At 37.3% G+C, this 21133-nt stretch overlaps 1 protein-coding gene across 2 annotated transcripts; it reads left to right on the top strand.

The window, feature by feature from the left end:
* Positions 1 to 1019: 1019 nt before the first annotated feature.
* LOC116307091 (voltage-gated inwardly rectifying potassium channel KCNH6) lies at positions 1020 to 19063 on the top strand. 2 transcript variants are annotated; one of them, XM_089039192.1, is made up of 7 exons: positions 1020 to 2190; positions 10950 to 11381; positions 11666 to 12059; positions 12730 to 12929; positions 13734 to 13986; positions 14217 to 14431; positions 15128 to 19063. In XM_089039192.1, the coding sequence occupies exons 1-7, from the start codon at positions 2116 to 2118 to the stop codon at positions 15419 to 15421; spliced, it is 1863 nt and encodes a 620-aa protein (XP_088895318.1). In that variant the 5' UTR covers positions 1020 to 2115; the 3' UTR covers positions 15422 to 19063. The 2 variants fall into 2 exon arrangements, with proteins under 2 accessions (XP_088895318.1, XP_088895319.1); XM_089039193.1 differs by lacking the exon at positions 1020 to 2190 and adding an exon at positions 5065 to 5607.
* Positions 19064 to 21133: the final 2070 nt, after the last annotated feature.

The raw sequence follows: 21133 nt of genomic DNA, 5'->3' as shown, positions 1-21133 counted from the left end.
GATTTCTACTGAGGTCTTCAGTCAAAATTTGTAAAGAAAAATATATATGATAAATAGCTATTTTCATGGTGAATTTTATTTTTTGGGGCAAATAATTTTGCCTAGAGCAACGGAAGCCAGCCGGTGGTTGCTATGCCTTTGAGCAAGTTGATTGACGTCTGTTGGGCTTCAATAACCAATAGCAACCCTTACCTTATCTTGTTTTTCAGTTTTTGATGATAGCAATAAAACTGGGCAATCGATCTGTCTTAGAAAACATGTTAAATTCACTTACACTCGGCAAAACGTGAAATATATACATGAAAATATCACCAGAAGTCTCGTGTTGCCTCAGGGTACGAAAACCGGACATTTGAATAGTAAAACACGTGTACTTGAAAGTAGAAAATGCCACAGTTCATTTAAATAGTCGAACCTATGTAAACAGTATAATTGGGCTGGTATTTTTTAAAAACCTGTTCACCTCCTTAAGATTTTTAATTTTATAATGGCACTTGTAGTCGGAATGCCTAGTCGAATCGTGCCCATTCTAGCTTGTATTAATGTTTTTGAAGTGAACAAAATTGATAAAACCTAGGAACTTTTAACAGAAAATAAAGACGATAAAACGCCAGTGCTGTTTGCCTGTTTCTACTAATTTTTATAGCTATGTCATAAGCTTTGTATGCTAAAGCCTTTCTGCCAATAATTTATGATGGTGATTTAGACACAACAAGATACGAAATCATTCCGTAGAACTTATATACAAATAACCGCAAACACTCCCAGTGGACATTTGCTACACAAATGAACTTCAAACGAAGTCGCTTATTCCGCCTTATGACAGTATTTAACCATCCATCCCTATTTTCCGTCCAAGGAACAAGAAAGAATGGTAGGCGCTCCGGCTTCAAAATGACCAGATTAATTCATTTCTCAAGATCTCGCCATTAGGGAAAACCTGTCAAGAGCAGATAACACCAAACACGCATGCGCAGGATTGACGGTTCTGTTTTCAATCACGAGCAGAAGAAGTGGTTCTCATTACTCGTATATCTCTTTCCAAGTATATCTAGAGAGTGTCCCTCTTTGGGGGGAGGAGAGGATTTCGTATTCCGATAATTAACCTCTAGTGTTTTCATTTAACTTGGCAATAAAATTAGAATGTGGGAAAGAACAGCTAAAGGAGGTAAAGTAGGGTGGGATCATGTTATGAGTTCATCCGCTTCTATTGAAAGCCATTCTACAAATATGATAGCTGTCAATCAAAAAATATCATTTATGATGACATGTGTTTGTTTAATCTCAAATGGAAACGAAAGACGAAAAAGAGAATTTAACACGAAAAAGAAAAGAAAAAAAAGAAAGAGGAAAACGAGGCAAGGAAAAGAAGAAGAAGAAGAAGAAGAAGAAGAAGAAGAAAAAAACAGAAAATAATATAGAAAAGGAAAGAGGGCGAAAAAAGGAGAAGGAAGGATTTAAAAATGATAATAAAAATAATAGAGAATCAAGAGAAAAAGAAGAGTCGAGGTACCTATCCTGTCGTGAACCTTTATCAGGAATCTGAAAACTACTATGAGTTTTGTATTTTGATATCTGTGATTAATTAGTCGACCAGTCCGCCCCTTTTTAATCATTACCCAACAGGCATTTGAGTCTAGGAGCCAGTGAATAACTACTATCCATTCATCTGAATAAAAGTATCTCTCTCATCAGCGGCCGTCACAGCCAATGTATATTTAGTCCCCTAGTTTTAAACTGCCTCGGCTGATTGAAGTTTATGCGTCACTGATCATTGGGTAACTGCAGCATTGATCAAACAGTTTTCGTTATGATATGGTCTTGGTTGCCGTTTAAAGCGTTCATCGTGCACTCGTCAATGGTTCGATCTTTTGAAGTGCAAATTATTGTGATGGGTAGTTTGATAGGCCGGTATTATTGATCAAAGGGAGCTCTACTTAACGGCTATTTCTGCGTATCGCTAAGAAGTTCCAGTCGCAGGTGCACATGTTGTTCTAATCGTCATATCTATTGTCAGGAAACTCTGGAGAGAATGTACTGTTGTTCGCTACGAGGACGACCATAACCACGACTCCAGCTATATTCTCATCGCTTGTCGCTGCGAACAACGTCAAAATGCCTCGAGTTGATCGACACAGTTTCAAGCTAAGGAATCCTTCCTACAACCCCCACCTTGGTATACGAGGATTGGTGAGTAATTCTAGCAAATAGTGTCGTTTTGTGTTTTTGATTTCATCGAGCAATCAGCGAAGAACCCGGTGATATATTATACTAAAGAATGATGTGCCCGATTCAACTGAACTATATTTTCTTTCTGTCTTTTGATTTTACCAATAAAACTAACTTTTGATGATATTTTTTAAATTATATTTTGGAATCAATTTATTCGTAAAAAAATTTGATCAAATTCCGCATTTGTTTGTGTGACTGAAAACTTGAATTTTGCCTTTTTATTATCGTTTAAGTCAAGATAGCAGGCAGTATTTATATTATATACATTATGCATCGTTTGTTTGGCTTGTGTTTTATTCTATGAACAATCAACTCTGCTTGAATCTGACCGCCTGACTTGCTTTCATCGAAACACCAAAACGTTCTGATTTGAGTAAGAGCTTCTGTAAGCGATGGTAGCGTAGCTACATTCTTAACTCTACCATACGTCTGCTAGTCGTGTTTCATTGTTCGCAATTACCAATTTTAAATCGTTTATCTATACGCATCAGCTTTTTGTCCAACAGATTCAATTCTCTCTACTCACTAATGCTTAAATGTTTCCTGAATATAGTAGTTTATTTACAGAAATACAAGTTGAATATAAACCCAGCGCCGTATATTATATTATGAAGGGAATTTGTTCAGAAGGTAGACGCTACTTGAAGGTATTATAAGATCTAGAATGACGTCCTGGAGTCTCTAAACTTGAAGTTGTTCTTTATAACTTTATTGTTACTGATGATTATTTTTTCAAAAACATGGAAAACGATTGAAGAGACAACGCTAAATCGAATTCAAGACAGCTTTCGAAAATCGCTATTCAATGTAGTGGGGATTTCCGCTTATTTTTGCTCTTGAGAAACCTTCATGCACGCGCAGCTAGTTGGATTGTCAGCCGGCTTCTTCTTCGCCAGGAAACCAGAACAAATCGAGACGGATATAGAATTCAATATTTTTCGTTTTTTTGTAAAAATATCTCACAAATGAATCAATTTAAATGGTTGATTAAAGGTCCTTTTGCGCGTCCAGATATAATAATATGGACAAACATACGCGTATTTAGGCACTTCCGATGTTTTTCTTCCCTTTTCGAATTCGGAGTAATTTATTCTAAGTAGGACTAATCCTCTCCATACCCGACACTTTGGTACATTTATCTAGTCCTCTTCAATCTATATTCTGAATTATTACACATCATATTTGGGCTAAATCTGATAAAGACAAGTCTAACTCACGTCTGTTAAATCCCAAAATCCGACAGAAAAATAGCGGTTCTTCTTCTAATTTTTATTACAAAAGCATACACAATCTTTAGAATTCACCCTTCAACGTTCAAACATCTAAGCTTGTTTGTTATAAGCATATGACAGCTGACATTGGTTATATGTACAGGCTGGTGCATATGCAAGCCTTATATAAAACCTTTTGTCAGTAATCATTTATTTGGCAAACGAAAAAATCTGCATTTGGCGCTGGATTTGGATCAATTTTATATTGATCTTTTTATTATTAAAAGGAAGAACTTATTCCTTAAAGCATGCTAACACTATGATTTCGGTTTAATATTCCTATATTTATGGAGACAACCTGTCGGGATAACGACTTTGACGTCCTAAGAAAAACCGATATAAATTAACGTATCCAACGTAGGTGCTACCAATATCCTGTATACCATCTACACTCGAATTATATCATGGTTATTATGCTATATGTCGTTGTGCTATATCCAAACCTCATATCAAAAATCTGTAGGTTTAATCCTTTATTTTTGTTTAAAACAAAGTTTAGTTATACGAAAAAAATAAAATTGAAATACTGACGGCCATCCGGCTCAGCGTGCTTCAATCGACAAGCTGTTTTTTTTTTCTATTTAATAGACACATCATATATGAAAAAAAATACCCGACTTTAAATGATGTCGTTTTTTAAGCTAACAAACAAAATCATTATTCGAAAGAATTTAATTTGATTTTTCGTAGACGCTGTTATGCTTAATCGATTTTTTTTTTTTTTTTTTTTTTTTTTTTCCGTTGATAAACTTGAGAAACATATTTTCGTTTCCCATCAGCTCCCGATAACAGAAGGCGAAAGTGACTCCAAGACACGTACCGCCGCGGCTTTTGCCGTTCGTCTTTTTATTAACTGAGTAGAGCTGGCTGAGGTTTTTATCTTTGTATATGAATATATTATTATTATTTCTATAGTTATAAGTACTGCTGAAAAAACCCGGCAGCGATAGTACAAAAGGTCTCTACAGTTATATATACTGGCTGGTCTTTTTGTGTTATTCTCCATTACCAGGTATCGTTCAGTCACAAGACTACTCATGCATCTATTTAGCAATTAGTCATTGAGCCCAAATGGGCTATTGACTCATAGGCCAGGAAGGCAAGAGGACTAGTTGTCTTGGTCATATCCAACTAGTCAGTTAAACATATAGTTGACAAAAAGTTTTGAAAAGTTAACTTCACTGAATGTTAGGATTTTCAACGCCGGCACTTTTCGCTACTAGTAGGTTATAACTTATAGGCTAGTAGTAGCTCATCCAATCAGAACGCAGCATGTTGATAGACTGCACTGCTAGTGGGATTTGATTAAATTATGTTATTCATCTTGTGAAGTATTCGATGAATGAGACGTGCATTTGTAAGATAGCTAGCTGTAAGATACTACCACCACTACCACTACCACTACCACTACCACTACCACTACCACTACCACTACCACTACCACTACCACTACCACTACCACTACCACTACCACTACCACTACCACTACCACTACCACTACCACTACCACTACCCCTACCCCTACCACTACCACTACCCCTACCACTACCACTACCACCACTACCCCTACCACCACTACTACTACTACTACTACTTCTACTACCACTACTACCATTACTGCCACTGCCACTGCCACTACCACTGCCACTGCCACTGCTACGTAAATGTCTGCTTTTCTTCAGCATGTATAGACTACTGATCATATGTGTTAGATCTAGATACGCGTAGCATATATCCGTGTATAGAAGCGAAGTCTCAGCGTCCAGTATTTTTTTTTTTCGTATACTATAGCATAGGAAATATAATACGGAAAAAAAGGAAACGATTACTTCCACTTCACCACGTTGTCATAGCGACTGTAACGTAGCAACCATCCATCACGAAAGAACATGTTTTGACGGTTCAAAGATTTTACCCTGAGGCCAGAAGATTCATCAAAATACGAAAGTTTATATATGCAGAGCGCCACTTGCTTGTGACGTGCAAAGATGATCCTATATTATCTGATCAAAGTATTTAAGCATTTAAGATGTTCATACGATTCACCGGTAGCTAGACGTCAAGAACGCACGCATTGCGACCTCAGAACACCAGGACTTATCAGGTAACACTAAATGTAATATCTAGCTAAAAGGCAAAACAAACAAAAGACAAAAAACAAAATTATAAACTTTGTACCAAAGGAAAAAGGCTTCTGAAAAAATAAAAATAATTGAAAGAACATAAAGACCAAATAAATGAGAAAATAAGACAAAAATAATTGAGTATGATACGAGAGTAAGAGTAAGTAAAGATAAAGAATGAAAGAAAGAAAGAGAGAAAGGAGGGAAGAAAGAGAGAAAGAAAGAAAGAAAGAAAGAAAGAAAGAAAGAAAGAAAGAAAGAAAGAAAGAAAGGAAGGAAGGAAGGAAGGAAGGAAGAAAGAAAGAAAGAAAGAGTGAGTGAGTGAGTGAGTGATACTTTATTTATACTCGAAAAAAAATTCTATCAATATAAAAATTGCTTTACAAGAATGTCGAGTTAAATAAGAATACAATTTAGACAGCTAAAAAAGTTTATGAGAGTCCAACAGAAGAAAGCTTTCTTTTAAATTCCCTTATACTTCTAGCTGACTTAATATCTGAAGGCAAAGAGTTCCATGCTTTTGCACCTTCATAGGAGAACGCACGTTTGAGGTACTCAGTGTTTGGTTTCGATAATTTTAAACACTTTTCTCCCTTCCGCAAATTATATTTTGTAGTTTGATACTCAAAGCGGTCTCTTAAACTTTGAGGTGCAAGAGCATTCAAAGTCTTGTACATTATTGTGGCTTTATGTTTCTTCCGCCTGTTTTGAAGATTTTCCCATCCTAGAGACATTAAAATGTCGCGCGAAGAAAGAAAGAAAGAAAGAAAGAAAGAAAGAAAGAAAGAAAGAAGGAAGGAAAGAAGGAAAGAAAGAAAGAAAGAAAGACAGACAGAAAGAAAGACAGAAAGAAAGAAAGACAGAAAGAAAGAAATTGTAGAAAACCGAAGTGAGCAAGATAGCACGATTCTTGACTACCGTAACGTCTGAGAGCCCGGCTAATAAAAAAAAACTCGATCAAAAGAGAGACCGTACCATATGGACTTTCGGCTTGAAGAAATCCCGCTAAGATTGATAGCATTGGGCCAAGCTAATATTCACGGAAGCGGTGAAGCAAAGTGCGAACACTTCGTTGGCTGAGATGAATTGCGAGCGAATAAGAAAAGAAAAGTCTAAAGCGCATGCGTCAGATCAGAAGACTAAATCGACACCAAAGGCGTAAAACGAAATTAAAGTAGGGTAGAGATGAAAACTAGAATTAATTTTTGAACATTAAAAACAACTTATTTCTGCATATCACATCCCGAGGGCTTAATGTGATTGATTCGGAATCAAACACGTATGAAACGACCCTATTTTCTAGCATGATATTTTGGATGTTATTAACTAAATTCCTCGTTCGCAGCAAAAAGGGTCATGGCGTCCTTGTTTGAAATAAAAAAAGCTTCTATTATAACCATATGGACCAGCATGTCACGAACATTTGCAAAAGAAAATATCTTACTCGCAAGTCTGCAGAAACGTTAGTCCATGCACTCATTTCTTATTTGGACTACCAGACTATGCTATCGAACGTTTACAGAAGGTTCAGAATTAATCTGCTCGTATAGTAACCCTTATTCGCACGCGTATGAATATATAAGACCTATTTTATATGATTTACATTGGCTACCAGTCGAACAGAGGATTAATATAAGATATTAACATATAAGGCCCTTAATGGACAGGCTCCAGGATATATCTGATCTAGTTAATATCTATAAACCTAGACGTACTCTTACATCGTCATCAAGTAATATAGTCATGACTAGCTATAATTTATTGTCTTATGGATTAATGTTCTTTATAAATAAAGTTATTATTATTATTATTATTATTATTATTATTATTATTATTATTATTATTATAAAGATGTGATGCGTAGCAATTTTTAGGAAGACACTTATGCTTGCATGAGACCAACAGGCGAGGTAGTCTATTAGTCTAGTTATCTCAGGCGAAGAGCACGTACGGATTGGCTCATTGAAACGTTTATTTCGATAGTTTGTTTATATTGATTTATATTTTGAAAGCATTTCCATTTATCCTCTGATGATTAACGATCGTCCGAAAGCTTAGAACATTTATTAGTAAATCAGGTTCATTATTTTTCTAATATATACGGCTTTGCTGTTGACAACAGATACAAAAAAAGGCGGTTGAGAATAATACTACAGTGTGCTCTTAGACGCCAGTGGTTTTTATGCTTCAAATGGATTCATTTTCAAAGACCGAAGTCTCAGTGTGTCGCGCTAATCAAACTATAACCCTAAGTGGTGAACGTCACTCAAACAAGACGCGGTTAATGGATCGAGAGCTTCACTCGAGTCTTAGTTTTTACCGTGAAACACAAACCCATTCTGGATTAACACCTGTTTAGCGATGGAAACGAAGCTGAAACATCTAAGAACACACAAATTGCATGTGGTTTTTATGACGGGAGGGGAGGGGAGGGGAGGGGAGCCATTGATGATCTGCGGGTGAATAAGCCTTTTCATAGTTTAAGAATCTATTCCACTGCGCATGCGATTTTATCCCGAATTTCTCACCTTCTTTTGTTTAATTAAGAACAAAAGAAGGTTTAGACAAAAGAAAGTAGAAATTCGGGATAAAATCGCATGCGCAGTGGAATCGATTCTTAAACTATGAAAAGGCTTATTCACCATTTTCCATACATTTGTTCACTGCTCAAATACAAAGCGCTCAAGCGAGGCGCCAAGGTACTTTCAAAGGATTGTTCAAATTTGAACCTTGCAACCTCGACTGAATGCTTTGTGTTTGACCAGTGAACCGATGTATGGAAAATGGTGAATTCCAAACAAAAACGCTGTTAACCACGTAAGCGTAGACAAGTGGTACTTGGGTGCCTGTCATATAGTTTTTAGGAGGGGAGGGGAGGGAAGGTGAGCGAGCGGTTGATGATCTGTTCAGGTTGGTGGAGAGTGATCCTGGCATTGGTAATGGGAAGTCTTGACTATTACCTATATGTATAATGATACCTATAATACCTATAATATATTGTAACATATAGATTCGTCAACTGAAAATGCAGACTCTAATGACATATTCCTATAATCAATTTCTCATTGTCCAAACGGGCTGATATATAACGATTTCTTTTAAGATAAATACGAAATAGTCCATGATTTATAACCGGAATATTTCTATCGCTAGATCAGTTGGTTTCTCTTCTGCGGCTAGTGTTGCATGTTGTTGATCAAATTTAGTTATGGATATTCGAAGATACGGACGTAGATTTTCATGTAGTTCTTATCATGAAATGTTGTAGATTAGATTCTAACTAGTGGATCCTATGAGTTCATATCCATACATTTTGAGTTTTCAATTCAAGGAAATAAATATTACATTTATCAATTTCCGATAGCTTTCAAAGTAATCCAGTATTTCAAATAGTGCATATCCGTAATTGCGATAGCGGTTTGTTTTTAAACGGAGAAAAAAAAGTGTCTCATTACCAAATATGAATATTAAGTTTCACTGGTTATGCAAATCTAGATATATTGATACAACAATTCTTTATGAGTTGAAAACCGCTATAAAGTTGCTTCAGCGCTCGTATATAATGTTGCTTCAAAAAGGCAGTAAAACATACAGATTTAAGATCAGGTTATTTTGGGAAAATATATGTATATTCATAGTGAGGTAAAACCACCAATTGTACGTTTTCTTGCATGACTAGTACTCTATCAAATGCTTCTATCAATTTTTTGTTTAATAGTTGCAAAATTTGGTATAACTATGAGGAAATGATAAAACTACTTTAACTTCAAATACTTTACTGGGATTTCGCTAATTTGGCATACGTATTTATTTACTATAAAACGATCCAACTAGAACAAATTAAACATAAAATACAATTAGAAGACGGAAGAAGACGAACAAACTTGAACTGGAAAACTAAGAGAAATACTTACATACGTAGGCGAAAAATAACTTGCACTCAGTAACTGACTATGACTTGAACTGTAACTGATTAAATTTACGAACGAAGGCTGACTTTAAGCAGAAATTAACATAACGAATACACAAGAGACTACGAAGGGATCACAACAAACGGTACGAGAGAAAAAAAAAACCTAACAATATATATTAATTGACCGCTACAGGATTTTCAATAATAGAGAGTTTTAGATTGACTTTTTTTTCTCCCCGCAAACGGCAAACTTGACCACGTTTTCATAGTTTTCCTGTATTTTTCTTTACCTTTTACAAACCTTCTCACCAAGCGCAAATACTCTTTTGTTTTTCTACTACTTGGACTTTTTTGCGCCGGATTCTTCTTAAGTAATTTAAAAGAATTTCTTACTGGTCAGACTGATGTTTCACGTTTGCCGTGAACGTAAATCTAAAATTCTCTAATCACTAGAGCTTATACGGGGGGTCAAAAAAACAAAACAAAACAAAACAAAAAATAGTCAGGTGGTGTTGGATTTGTTTCCGAGCCCGCACTGCATAAGTTAGTATATTTCTTGCATGATTGATGGTTTCAAATAAAGATTTTCCTTCTACTTTTGTTCAAAACGACTGTTAGATATATAATATTTCTAAAAAGTGAAAAGAACTGGTATAAGTAGTCCGGGAAGGCAGTCGCGTGTTATGACTTCAATTATAGTGAATGATAAATAAGAAAGCATGAAAAAAGGCAATTTCCTTTTCATTAAACAATTTGTAAACAAATAATAAGCATTTTAGAATGTTTTTTAGGATTAAAAACTTCTATATTCCTGAATACTGTGAACAAATGGAGCAACTTTTCCTTCTCTGTGCACTGTCAACGTCATATAACAATGGATAAAGACGAACAAAAACAATTTCCCAACCATTCCGCTCCATTAGCTATGCTTCAATTAAGAGAATTTTACTTCCAACCTTTTAAAAGCACAATTACTTAAACTGCTCCAAAAGTGCGGCTAATAGCTTGGTAATTGATCATAGACGATCTATCTGAGTACCACTAGCATTGTGGGCCTGTTTTAGGGGGTATATTTCCAAGATGGCGAGTATTTCGTCCGATGAAACAGTTCCACAATGCACTGCAATGCCAACCCGTCCCAGTTTTTTCATTGTTAAAGGATCTGCATTGACTTGCTCTTGAGTGGTCGCTTACGGGAGAGGAAAAACAATGAAAAATTCCAAAATTTAAACCCCAATGGTAGTGGTCGCGGTCGCTTACGAGAGTGGTCGCTTACGAGAGAGTTTTTTTTACAGAGTTTATATAGGGAACACTAAAAACGAGAATTTCAAAAAATGGTCGCTTACGAGAGTGGTCGTTCAAAGAGAGTCGACTGTATTTCTTATTTTTTTCCTTCTGTCTCTCCTACAGGTTGTCATGACTTCACTAGGGAACAACGCTCCGAACAGAGCGTTTACCAACGGATGTATCATCCGCCATGACGCCATCTTCAAAGCTGCATGGGACTGGTTCATTCTTATCCTTGTCATGTACACAGCAATCGAAATACCATATTCCGCCGCATTCCTACTTCCCGACGAAATACGCTCCAGAAAGCATCCCCCGGATCGATTCTCAGCGTTACTGAATGGCTCCCCCCTGGCAGTTTGTAATCTATGCGTGGATCTTATTTTTGTCGTAGATATCCCTATTAACTTCAGGTCTACTTACATCAACGAGGGAACGGAGGAACTGGTCACTCAGCCAAAGAGAATTGCATGGCATTACTTCAGGAGCTGGTTTATGATTGATCTACTATCTGCCATACCCTTTGAATTTATGATTGACACAGAAAAAGAAGGGGTATGCAATTTGAAAGTCTTTTTCAAGATGAAAACAAATATTACTTTTAAGATAAAACATATATGAATAAAATAAATAAATAATAAATAAATAAATACAAAATAATTAATAAAAAATAATTATTAATAGCTGATAAAATTTACGTTGATAGACTCAAAAACGTAATAGGTTTTCAATACCTGCCCTGCCCTGCCCTGCCCTGCCCTGCCCTGCCCTGCCCTGCCCTGCCCTGCGCGCCCTGCTCTGCTCTTATATATTTTAGTTTGTCTCTCTTATTCCCACAGGCCACAACACTAATGGGTTTGCTCAAAACAGCTCGACTTCTTCGATTAGTCCGAGTGGTGCGAAAACTCGACCGATACTCCGAGTATGGTCAAGCCGTCATCATATTACTAACATGCTTATTCCTACTCGTCGCTCATTGGCTAGCATGTATCTGGCATGCTATTGGTGAAGCAGAGTATGGGAAATATGATTATGGTTGGATTACCAGGCTCTCTCGTCAGATCAGCGGCTCGTGTAATACAAGTGTCACTGGTGAAAGCCCTAGCGCCGAGACACGCTACGTCACAGCTCTTTATTTTACCATGACCAGTTTATCTAGTGTTGGGTTTGGAAATATTTCACCGAATACCAATGCAGAGAAAGTTTTCTCTATTTGTGTTATGATTGTTGGCGGTAAGTTCAGTTTTAACGCTCTTCGAGGGGGTGAATAGTTCTCTGATCGGCGGATGTCGCAAATAATTCGTCCGGACTACGCTGATTCACAGTAGAATTTTTAATTGATTGTTGGGTTCTGTATGCAAAACTATTTCACTGTGATTGGCCAGTTAATTAATCTTTCATTTCAGTTAATATGTATACATGAATCAAAGGTTCCGCGCTACTGCTCAAGGGATCAAAAAGTTGGAACATAGGTTGTAAAAATTGCTGTATTTTGGTATATTTGGTTTGGAATTAGTTAAACGCTACTTGGCCTTGAATATTTAATGCAAATCAACATGTGAGTTGAGCGTTGTGCGCATAGAACATTGAATGTAGTGGTAGTGTGTGTGAGTGAAAAGTGTCCCAAATTAGTGCGAAAGCTTTATTTTATTTTATTTTATTTTATTTTTTTCATTAAAAAAATACAATTAAAATATAGCAATTTGTACAACCCACAATCCCACTTTTTGACCCCGGCCTTGAGCGTGCACTGTATAGCATTAAAGTGGAGTTTACTCCAAAATATTAGATTGAAAACGATATTTTTCTAAGATGCGTAGATTAAATGTAATTGAAGTTAACTTATCATCTATAATCTATTTTTATTCATCAGTTTCATTTCAATTTCTTATTTCATCTATAGCTTTGATGTACGCATCCATATTTGGTAACATGACAGCCATCATCCAAAGACTCTATTCCCAGACCTCTCGCCATCACAAGAATCTGAGGATTGTACGAGACTTTATAAGGTTTTATAAAATACCGGCCAACCTTCGCGACGACTTGGAGGAATACTTTAGACACGAGTGGTCTTATACGAAAGGAGTTGACATCGATAAGGTGAGTATCAAGCGCGATGCGAATCAAAGCTCGGATCAATCAATAGACCTTTTCACCGATATTGTTTTAATCAAAACATTATGGGATGCTGAGGGGGAAACTATTGAAAATTTATAGACTGCACAACTGTCAGGATGTCTTTTTATATAACTTTACGCTTTTCAATGAGAAGCACATCAAAATTGAATTTGTTGGTAGTTGGAAGAATATGCGACAGAAGAAAACTTTGAGAACTTAACACTGTTATGCTTTATCAATGTTCTACGTGTTTGCCCCCTCGACTATGAGAAGTGTCATATCCGATAAGGGTTCAAATACCGAAAATAGCTATATGACAGACCACTTCTTTGTAACCGGTTCACTGGCTAGTTAAGTTTAAAGCATTAAAGCGAGGCTGCAGGGTATAAATAGACTCTTTTATCTGGGACATAATGTTTTCCCATTTCAGACCACGTGTCATTTTCTCTAGAATAAATGCTTTGCTTGAACTGTATCCGTGTATTTTCTCATGTGCAACCGTTAAGCGAAAATCTTGGCGAGTGGTGATACTCTGGCGAATGACACGTGGTCTGAAATGGGGAAACATGACGCCCAAATAAGGATAAAAGGGTTTAATTGTACCCTGAAGCCCTTAAATGTTATGTGCTTGACTAGCCATTTAACCGGTGTACAGTATAAGTGTGACGTCTGGATCCGAATTAATTATACATGACGTCATTTCCGCATAATGTCGAAAATGGTTAGTTTTATCTACGCAATATATTCATAATTATCAATCATGGTTAATAAATATTGATATCTCAGGTACTAAATCGGTTTCCAGAATCTCTACAAGCCGATATCTGTGTACATCTTCATAAGAAACTTTTTGCAGAGTGTACTGCTTTTCGCGGTGCAAGTGAGGGATGTCTTCGTGCTCTGTCGAGGCGCTTCGACATCCGGAGATTGCTTCCAGGACAGTACCTCATAAAACAAGGCGATGAAGTAAAGAAGCTGTATTTCATAGCTAAAGGTTTTATGGAAGTTATACGTGATGGGAAAATCATACTTGTCCTCGGTAAGTTCTTTTCCCTGAAACTCTTAAGACTTCACCTTTCGGAACCTGCGTTTTTATTGCCCTATAGTAAAGGACCTCTTTTGTTGGGTTAGGTTTTGTTTAATTGAGAATAGAACAACCGATTTCACCTCTTATTCCAGCTTCATGGGAAAGTTGACAAGGTCTGTTACTCAACACACAAGAAGCATAAGAATCGTTCTAACTTCGTTCCCAAATCATTAACATTTTAGGAAAAGGAGACGTGATTAGCTGTGAATATGGCTCGTTCGCGTGCACAACATTCGTCCCTGCTAAAGCTAACGCAAGCCTATTGGTTCAAACTTATTGTCAAATCCACGTGGTCGATTGGCAGGACTTACTAGCTGTGCTCAAGGTCTACTCAGACTTCCGAGAAAACTTTACGCATCATTTGAAGCTAGCTTACAACCTTGGAAATGTAGAAGAGGTAATGTTAGCAGGTTATAGATTTTGTATGACTGTAAAATGAATCAAGGTGCGAACATTCTAGACTGCGAACGGTCCCCATTTTCTCTCCAGACTCAGTAAAAATAAATGTTTTGGTATTCCTGTGGACGCGCGCGGAGATTGGATCCGCCTAGTAAGGAGAAGGCTTATTCGGCTCCAATCTCTGCGCTTGTCCACAGGAACCCTAAAACATTCGTTTTTACTGAGTCTGGAGAGAAACGTGGGACCGCTCGCAGAAAAATGTCTTTTGAAGTAAGTTTTAATTCGGACCCGAGAGTCGTTTTTCGTTCGAATTACGACACACTTAACAGCTCTATCGCACAGTGCGCAGGTGACGTCATACCACTCGACATGGTTAAACGGAATGCATCGTTCGTCTGAGTTAAGGCAATTTTTAGAATCTGTGTGCTGCGCTATTGAAGGCAGAGGGAAAAATACAATTTTAAAAGAGCGCACCGATGACCCTATTTACAATCAGTATCAGTATCAGAAATTAGTTACGACACTGTTTTACAATCACTAAGCGTTTTTGAAAGTGTTTTTGCAAGCTTTCTTTCGTAATTAATGTATCTAAAATTGTATCCCAGTTGTGTATAGCACCTTGAGAAACTCAGGATCTGCCATTCATTTGCCTTTAAAACTTTTCCTGACCGCCGCAAATGCTTCTTTTCTTTAGGAGGATAATTTTGAGGAGTATTTGAGTTCCGAAGCAAGTCCTGGTATCGTTGATCTTAACCACATCGAGATGAAACCTCTACGCTCAAAGAACAGGAATCCTAAAACGAGCTCAGCACGCGTACCTGACCTTTCAGTCATAGAGAACAAAATCGACAAACTCGAGCTAAAGATGGACGAAATTGATAAGAAATTCTCGGATATGATGAGCAAAATTTTGCCTTTTATCAAGAGGATGACAGAAAAAACAGCAGCGGGAGATAGAATAACAGAGGACGTGGATTATGAATGTTAAGCTATTTTTATGGCACAAGATAAGTATTTATAAGAAAATTAATTATAGTGCTTCTTTATTCTTTTTTAAAACACACTTCACTTTGAATGGCAAAGGAATTGCGGAACATATGAATAAAGCATATTTTGGAAATTCAACTTAAGTAAACAAATTAAATCAAGTTTATATTACAGTCAAGGAGCAGTTGAATAAAACAAAGATATTAAATTCACCTTTGAGCGCTGGCCCAAAACGTGTTGCATTGTGTTACGGTCACCAAAAAGTTCGGACATCATTCTAGGATTCCCATACAACTTCACTGAATTTAAAAAGAAAATTCAGGTCTATTTCTTTAGTTACTTTTCTAAATAGGAGTAAAAGCTTTAATCAAGTTAGAAAAATGATATTTTGCTTGTATATAGAGAGCTAACTAAACAAACCGAGTAAATAATTTGTTCAAAAGTCAGTACATTGGTCTGGAAATCTTCTTGGTGACCGTAACATAATCCAACACGATTTATACCACGTGATGGGTAGCGCTGAAGAGGGAAATTGAATAGAACCCTTTTTGTCTTGGGCCTAATCTTTTCCCAGTTTCAGACCACGTGACATTCTCTTTATAATAGGATACTTTAAATTTAGTGTTTTGAGTTGTGTCCATATTCATGTTTCTTCTCATGCACAACTGTTAAACAAAGAAATAATATTATAGGGAATGACACGTGGCCTGGTCTGAAATGGCCAAGCTAAAGAGGTTTATTAACGTAGCCATGGATTTGAGCTTTTCTATCAGTTTTCTGTGTACAAAACCCGTGTAAAAAGGAAGGATTTTAGGATACTAAAATGATAATCCAAATATGGATCGAAAAGAGAGGTGAAAAATGAGCCATAGAGTTTGCATGTTGAATTGAATGGTCAAGAAATGAGGTACACTTGAGTTAAGCTTAAATTTACCCGGCGTTCGTTATGTTCAGCTTGTCGTCACGTGATCATTTGTCTCCTGATTGGATGATAGATTCTTAATGCCAACCAGAAGGAGTTGCTTTCATTACTGCTATTTCGGATGCAAATTTTCACTGGCAATTTTACTGGTTTTTTTTATGACAATCAATTCAAATTAACCTCTTCGCCGGCGTATAATCCAACATCACAGTCCTACGAGTCTGCTATAAACAGGTGTTACCATAGAGAGTCACTACAATGCAATATCTAAGCAAATGAAGACAGTCGATATCAGACAGTGAGACCCGCCTGGTCATAAATACAGTAATGGCCAGAAAATATAGGAAATCCCCAAAGGCACATGAGGAGTAAAATTGTACTTTAACTTATGAGCTAAAAGTAATTACAAGATATTTTGAAACAGATATATATATACATATAGTGCTTATATGTCGGTAATCAATTTCTCTCTGTAAGATATACTTTTGTCTATTTATTACTCAGTACTAATATCATTAATATTAATAATATTTATAATTTATGAAAGACCTCGTTGCTTGAGGTTTGCCCACTGCCAAAAAAAAAAAAACCAACAACTTGGGACAAAATAACAAAAAACATCAAGGACAGAGCAGATCATGCTAAGTCCACGTGTATTATTCTTTGTTTTGCTTCACCAAGTCTTTTATTTTTATCCAATCAAAAAATTTGCTCTACCGCCGGAAGTAAAAAGTTTGGTTATGGATTTTATGAGCTATCAATCATACTAGTCAGCGGTTGCACTATGCACATAAGCGGCGGCCATGTTGATTTGAGAGAAAATTAGTCACACTATTGATGGATTGCAAGCATTCCCAAGAGAGTCAAAAGACAAAGGCATGGCGGCCATTGTGGTGCCGTTTACAATGGATGCTAATGAGAAATCTTTTGTTAAATGGTACCAACATGGCCGCGATGACGTAACGTGCAATCGAAGAATTCCGTGTTAATAATGCTTTGTTTGGCTTCTGCTAATTCTATTAATCACTGAAGTTGTTACTTTGAAAACATGCAAAGCTGTTCTAATGTGACTACGATCAGTTTTGAAGTCGGACCAGATGTGTTTTCAGTTGACTGTAAATCAAAATCTACGAGAACTAAAAATAACTATGACTAAAAATACGCTTCTCAATGAGTTGACTGATGAAAGCCAAGAAACGTAGAATGTCATCTAAACTGAGTAACTTGTGGATAAGAATAACGCCGGGATTTTCAAACACAAAATGGCCGCCATATAGAAAAAGCCTAGCCGTACTGAAGGATCAGTTTCTTCCTAATGTCCAAAGCCGTTAGAATTTTGTATGTAATATTCAAGCAAGATGTCAGAGAACAGCCAACTAAAACTTTAGAATAACTTATTTTGATAAAGAATAAGGCCTTGTGATCCCAGACAAAGATTATTTATTAGAGACAACTCTAAGTACATTTTTAATGGAATACTCTGTATTACAAAACAGCAAGTGCTGCACCATTGAATGCCTTGTTGACTAGCTTGTGATCAGCACGTATGGAAAGTAGTAAAACCTTAAGGTGACTGGCTACTTTTGGAAAACAATTTAAACTTTTTTTAAAACTTCGATTTTTCGAATTGAAATTTGATGCTGATTCCGAATCTGGAAAGAAAAATTGGGAGTCCCGAGCTTGTTTTCGAGATAATCAGCATTTAATGGAAGCCTACTCGCGAGCTTTTGGAGCAAAACTTGCGCCATCGGAAGTGATTAGGAAAAAAATTAAGATTCATACGATAATAGTTATTTGCAGACTATATGATTGCCGAATGAAGGCTAGTCAATCATTCTACGATAATACATGGATATTTTCGACAAAAAGACAAAGAGATACATTGATTTGTCATATTTTGTAGTTTCGGTGCTCTAAGAAATCTCATAAAGTCGAACAAGTCCCTACAAAAATCTATTTTTTCATGTGTTAGAAATAGAAACCTTTTCTTAAAATGTTGATATAACCTAGATTTTTAGAAGTCTTTTCGAATGAGCTATCAAAAAATATCAAAATTTGAGGGTTTTGCCCTGTTGAAGCTCAAAACGCGTATGGTTCTTAAATAACATCTTGTAGATTTTTCAGCGGTTTTTGAGCGTGCGCACATCGTGGGCTCAAATCGAACGTTCAAAAGTAGGCAGTCACCTTAAAAAGGAAACCGAACAAGAATTTATTGTTAAAAATGGATGAAAGTATAGGTAGTTATTGAAATGGCAGCATGTTGTTAAGTCGGTTTAATGGCAACTCAAACGTACCTACACTAAAATGAAAAAACGTCGGTTCGAAAAGGTTAACTCATGCGAAGCTAAGTCGATATCCTGGGCATTTGAAGAGTGTTCGCAGACAGACACATGCAAGAAGAGTGACAAAATGCTTTGTTTGGTACCTTCTTGAATCTATGTTCTATAGCTGCAAAAGTAAAATATACACTAAAGTCGCTGTTTACCCAGAAAAGCTTTTAGTCTCAGGATCATTGATTTAACGTTTACCTTTAGATTTAGCCCCGACAACGATTGTTCAATTTGGTGTATAGAGTTGCCATGGTATACATATAGGTGATTGAGATAAAATAATGATTGCACTGGCTGGTCCATGCAATATACACTGAATACCAAATGAATCTGTATGAAAATTATTATAAATGTAACCAATATGAAACTAATAAATATATAAAATTGATAAGCTTGTTGGAAAAGACTTGATGAATTGTTAGCTAATCAAGGGCGGATCCAGGGGGAGGGTCGGGGGGGTCGCGACCCCCCTGTCATTCCTGAGGTCAAATGGGCTTCCTGTGGTAAAAATGCGACTGGGATTCCTTTGCCCACAAAATTTACCCCTGAGACCCCCCCTTCAAAAAACCCTGGATCCGCCCTTGCTAATTGTTAGTCATAAAACGGCATGTCACAAGAGCAGATTTAAAATAGACCTCAAGAGCCGGCATCGGACCACAATCATCTTGAGCCTTGCTGCTGTTCCTAGGCGGAAAAAAGGATTCTGGCTTTCGTGCCCTCCCTCCCCTATCCCAGGCTAAATGCAAATCATTAAAAAACTAACCTATCTATTTAGGTAGAACAGAATATTTTTCTAACTGAACACCACAATCATCTTGAGCCAGGTATGATCCAATAACGGCTGCATCGTTAAGGTTGAACGAACACTTTTTTTCTGCTTCTTGATTTAGTGGCAGCTTGGACTTGATATACTTCTTGCACGCCAAACGATGCCTTGAAAAGCAAACTCCGTACAGGATGGGTGTTATGGCTGACTTGACAAACAGGGCCATTGTGGAAAATCGCAATACCTCATCTGGCAAGACCAATCCTGCGTTTCTCAGCATGAAAACAACAGCAAACAGCAACCAACCAATCAAAGACGTGCACGTGACTACCAAGACTATTTTTTTGAATTCGTTTACTGTGCGATCAGTCTTGGCAAAATCTAGAGTTGTGGGACTAATGAATTTTGCTCTTTTGTACTTTCGTAGATCACCAAAGCCTGGGGTTAATGGAGACAGGCCGGAAGGCGATGTAGTTGTTGTGTAGTACCATGGTGAAGTGGTCAGGACTGGAGAGTAGGAAGAATGCATACTGTAGTTTCCTGAATGAGAAAGTGACGTTATCCTGCAATTCTTGGTTGGGGAATTAGAGCTTCTTGAAGGTGATGCTGAAGGGAAATGTGACATTGCAGGATGTTTTATGCGGGAATATGCGTTTGGGAAAGAGATTTCTGCTGTTGCTGTAGAGCTGATTTTTACTGGATAATGAGCTGAAATAATATTAGTCGCATTTGACGTGTTTGACGTTGTGTCAGTTTCACCTGTAGCATGTTCCCTTGGCGATTCAGCGCTAGGTGCAACTGCGTGTTCAACAGAACAAGAGGTTCTTGTAGAATTTTCATCAATGGAAGACGTTGATATTATGCTTTCTACGGCTGAAGGTTTGTAGATAAAGGACCGTTCAGTAGACTGTTCAGCCTCTGGTGGATCTGTAAACACACTGTCACACCCAGTACTGTGCCTCTTGTTCTCAAAACCGTCTTCCAAAGAAACCTTGGCAGTTTCAATTTGATCATTGTCATAAAAGACATCATTTGAATCGCTATTCGTTTTGGGTGTCTTTTCTGTCTTTCCCTCGCCGGTCTTCGGGAAGTCTAGTTGGTGGTTTATTGTCCAGTTTCTGTTTGCATTGTAGAAAGAAACTTGCCCAATAGAGTTTTTCTTGCCAGGAAGGGCGTTAAACATTTTATCCAAGGACACGCCTGTAGACTCTGAGTACGACATGTGAAATGTAGAACACTCTGGGTCATTGACGGTTATTTCTCTCCTATGCCTCTTCCATTGATCCTGCATGTAATAGGTGTTTTTAGACATGATGCTCGACAAAGCAAGCCAAAGGGAAAACGAATGTGCAGCTATTGCTACGATAACAGTGACGATGCCTAGCAATGAAAATCCTTGGAGGCTGGTGGCCGTAGTTGATCTATAGCACATGAACCATGGGATGTCTAGAAAGAGGGATTTTGGAATAAAATAAGCGCACAGCAGCATGATAGCTGGCAGGATCCACGTGGAGAGTAGAGAACACCCCAAAACTATCTTTCTCTGAGGGAGCTCCTCTCTTGTGACAGTGAGACCACGCCAATAACGGCAAAGACAGCACCGAACCAATGAGGGAAAATTTCTGCAAAACTTTAGCACCAATGCAAGCGGACGTCCCTTCTCTCAACCAGACAGGATCGACAACCACAGCCACA

The sequence above is a fragment of the Actinia tenebrosa genome, unplaced genomic scaffold, assembly GCF_029948245.1.
Source record: "Actinia tenebrosa isolate PJP-AT-01 unplaced genomic scaffold, QUT_ActTen_1.0 PGA_scaffold6__47_contigs__length_16458017, whole genome shotgun sequence".
NCBI lineage: Eukaryota > Metazoa > Cnidaria > Anthozoa > Actiniaria > Actiniidae > Actinia > Actinia tenebrosa.
Note: the sequence above shows the minus strand (reverse complement) of the source record. Positions and strands in the feature narration are given on the sequence as shown.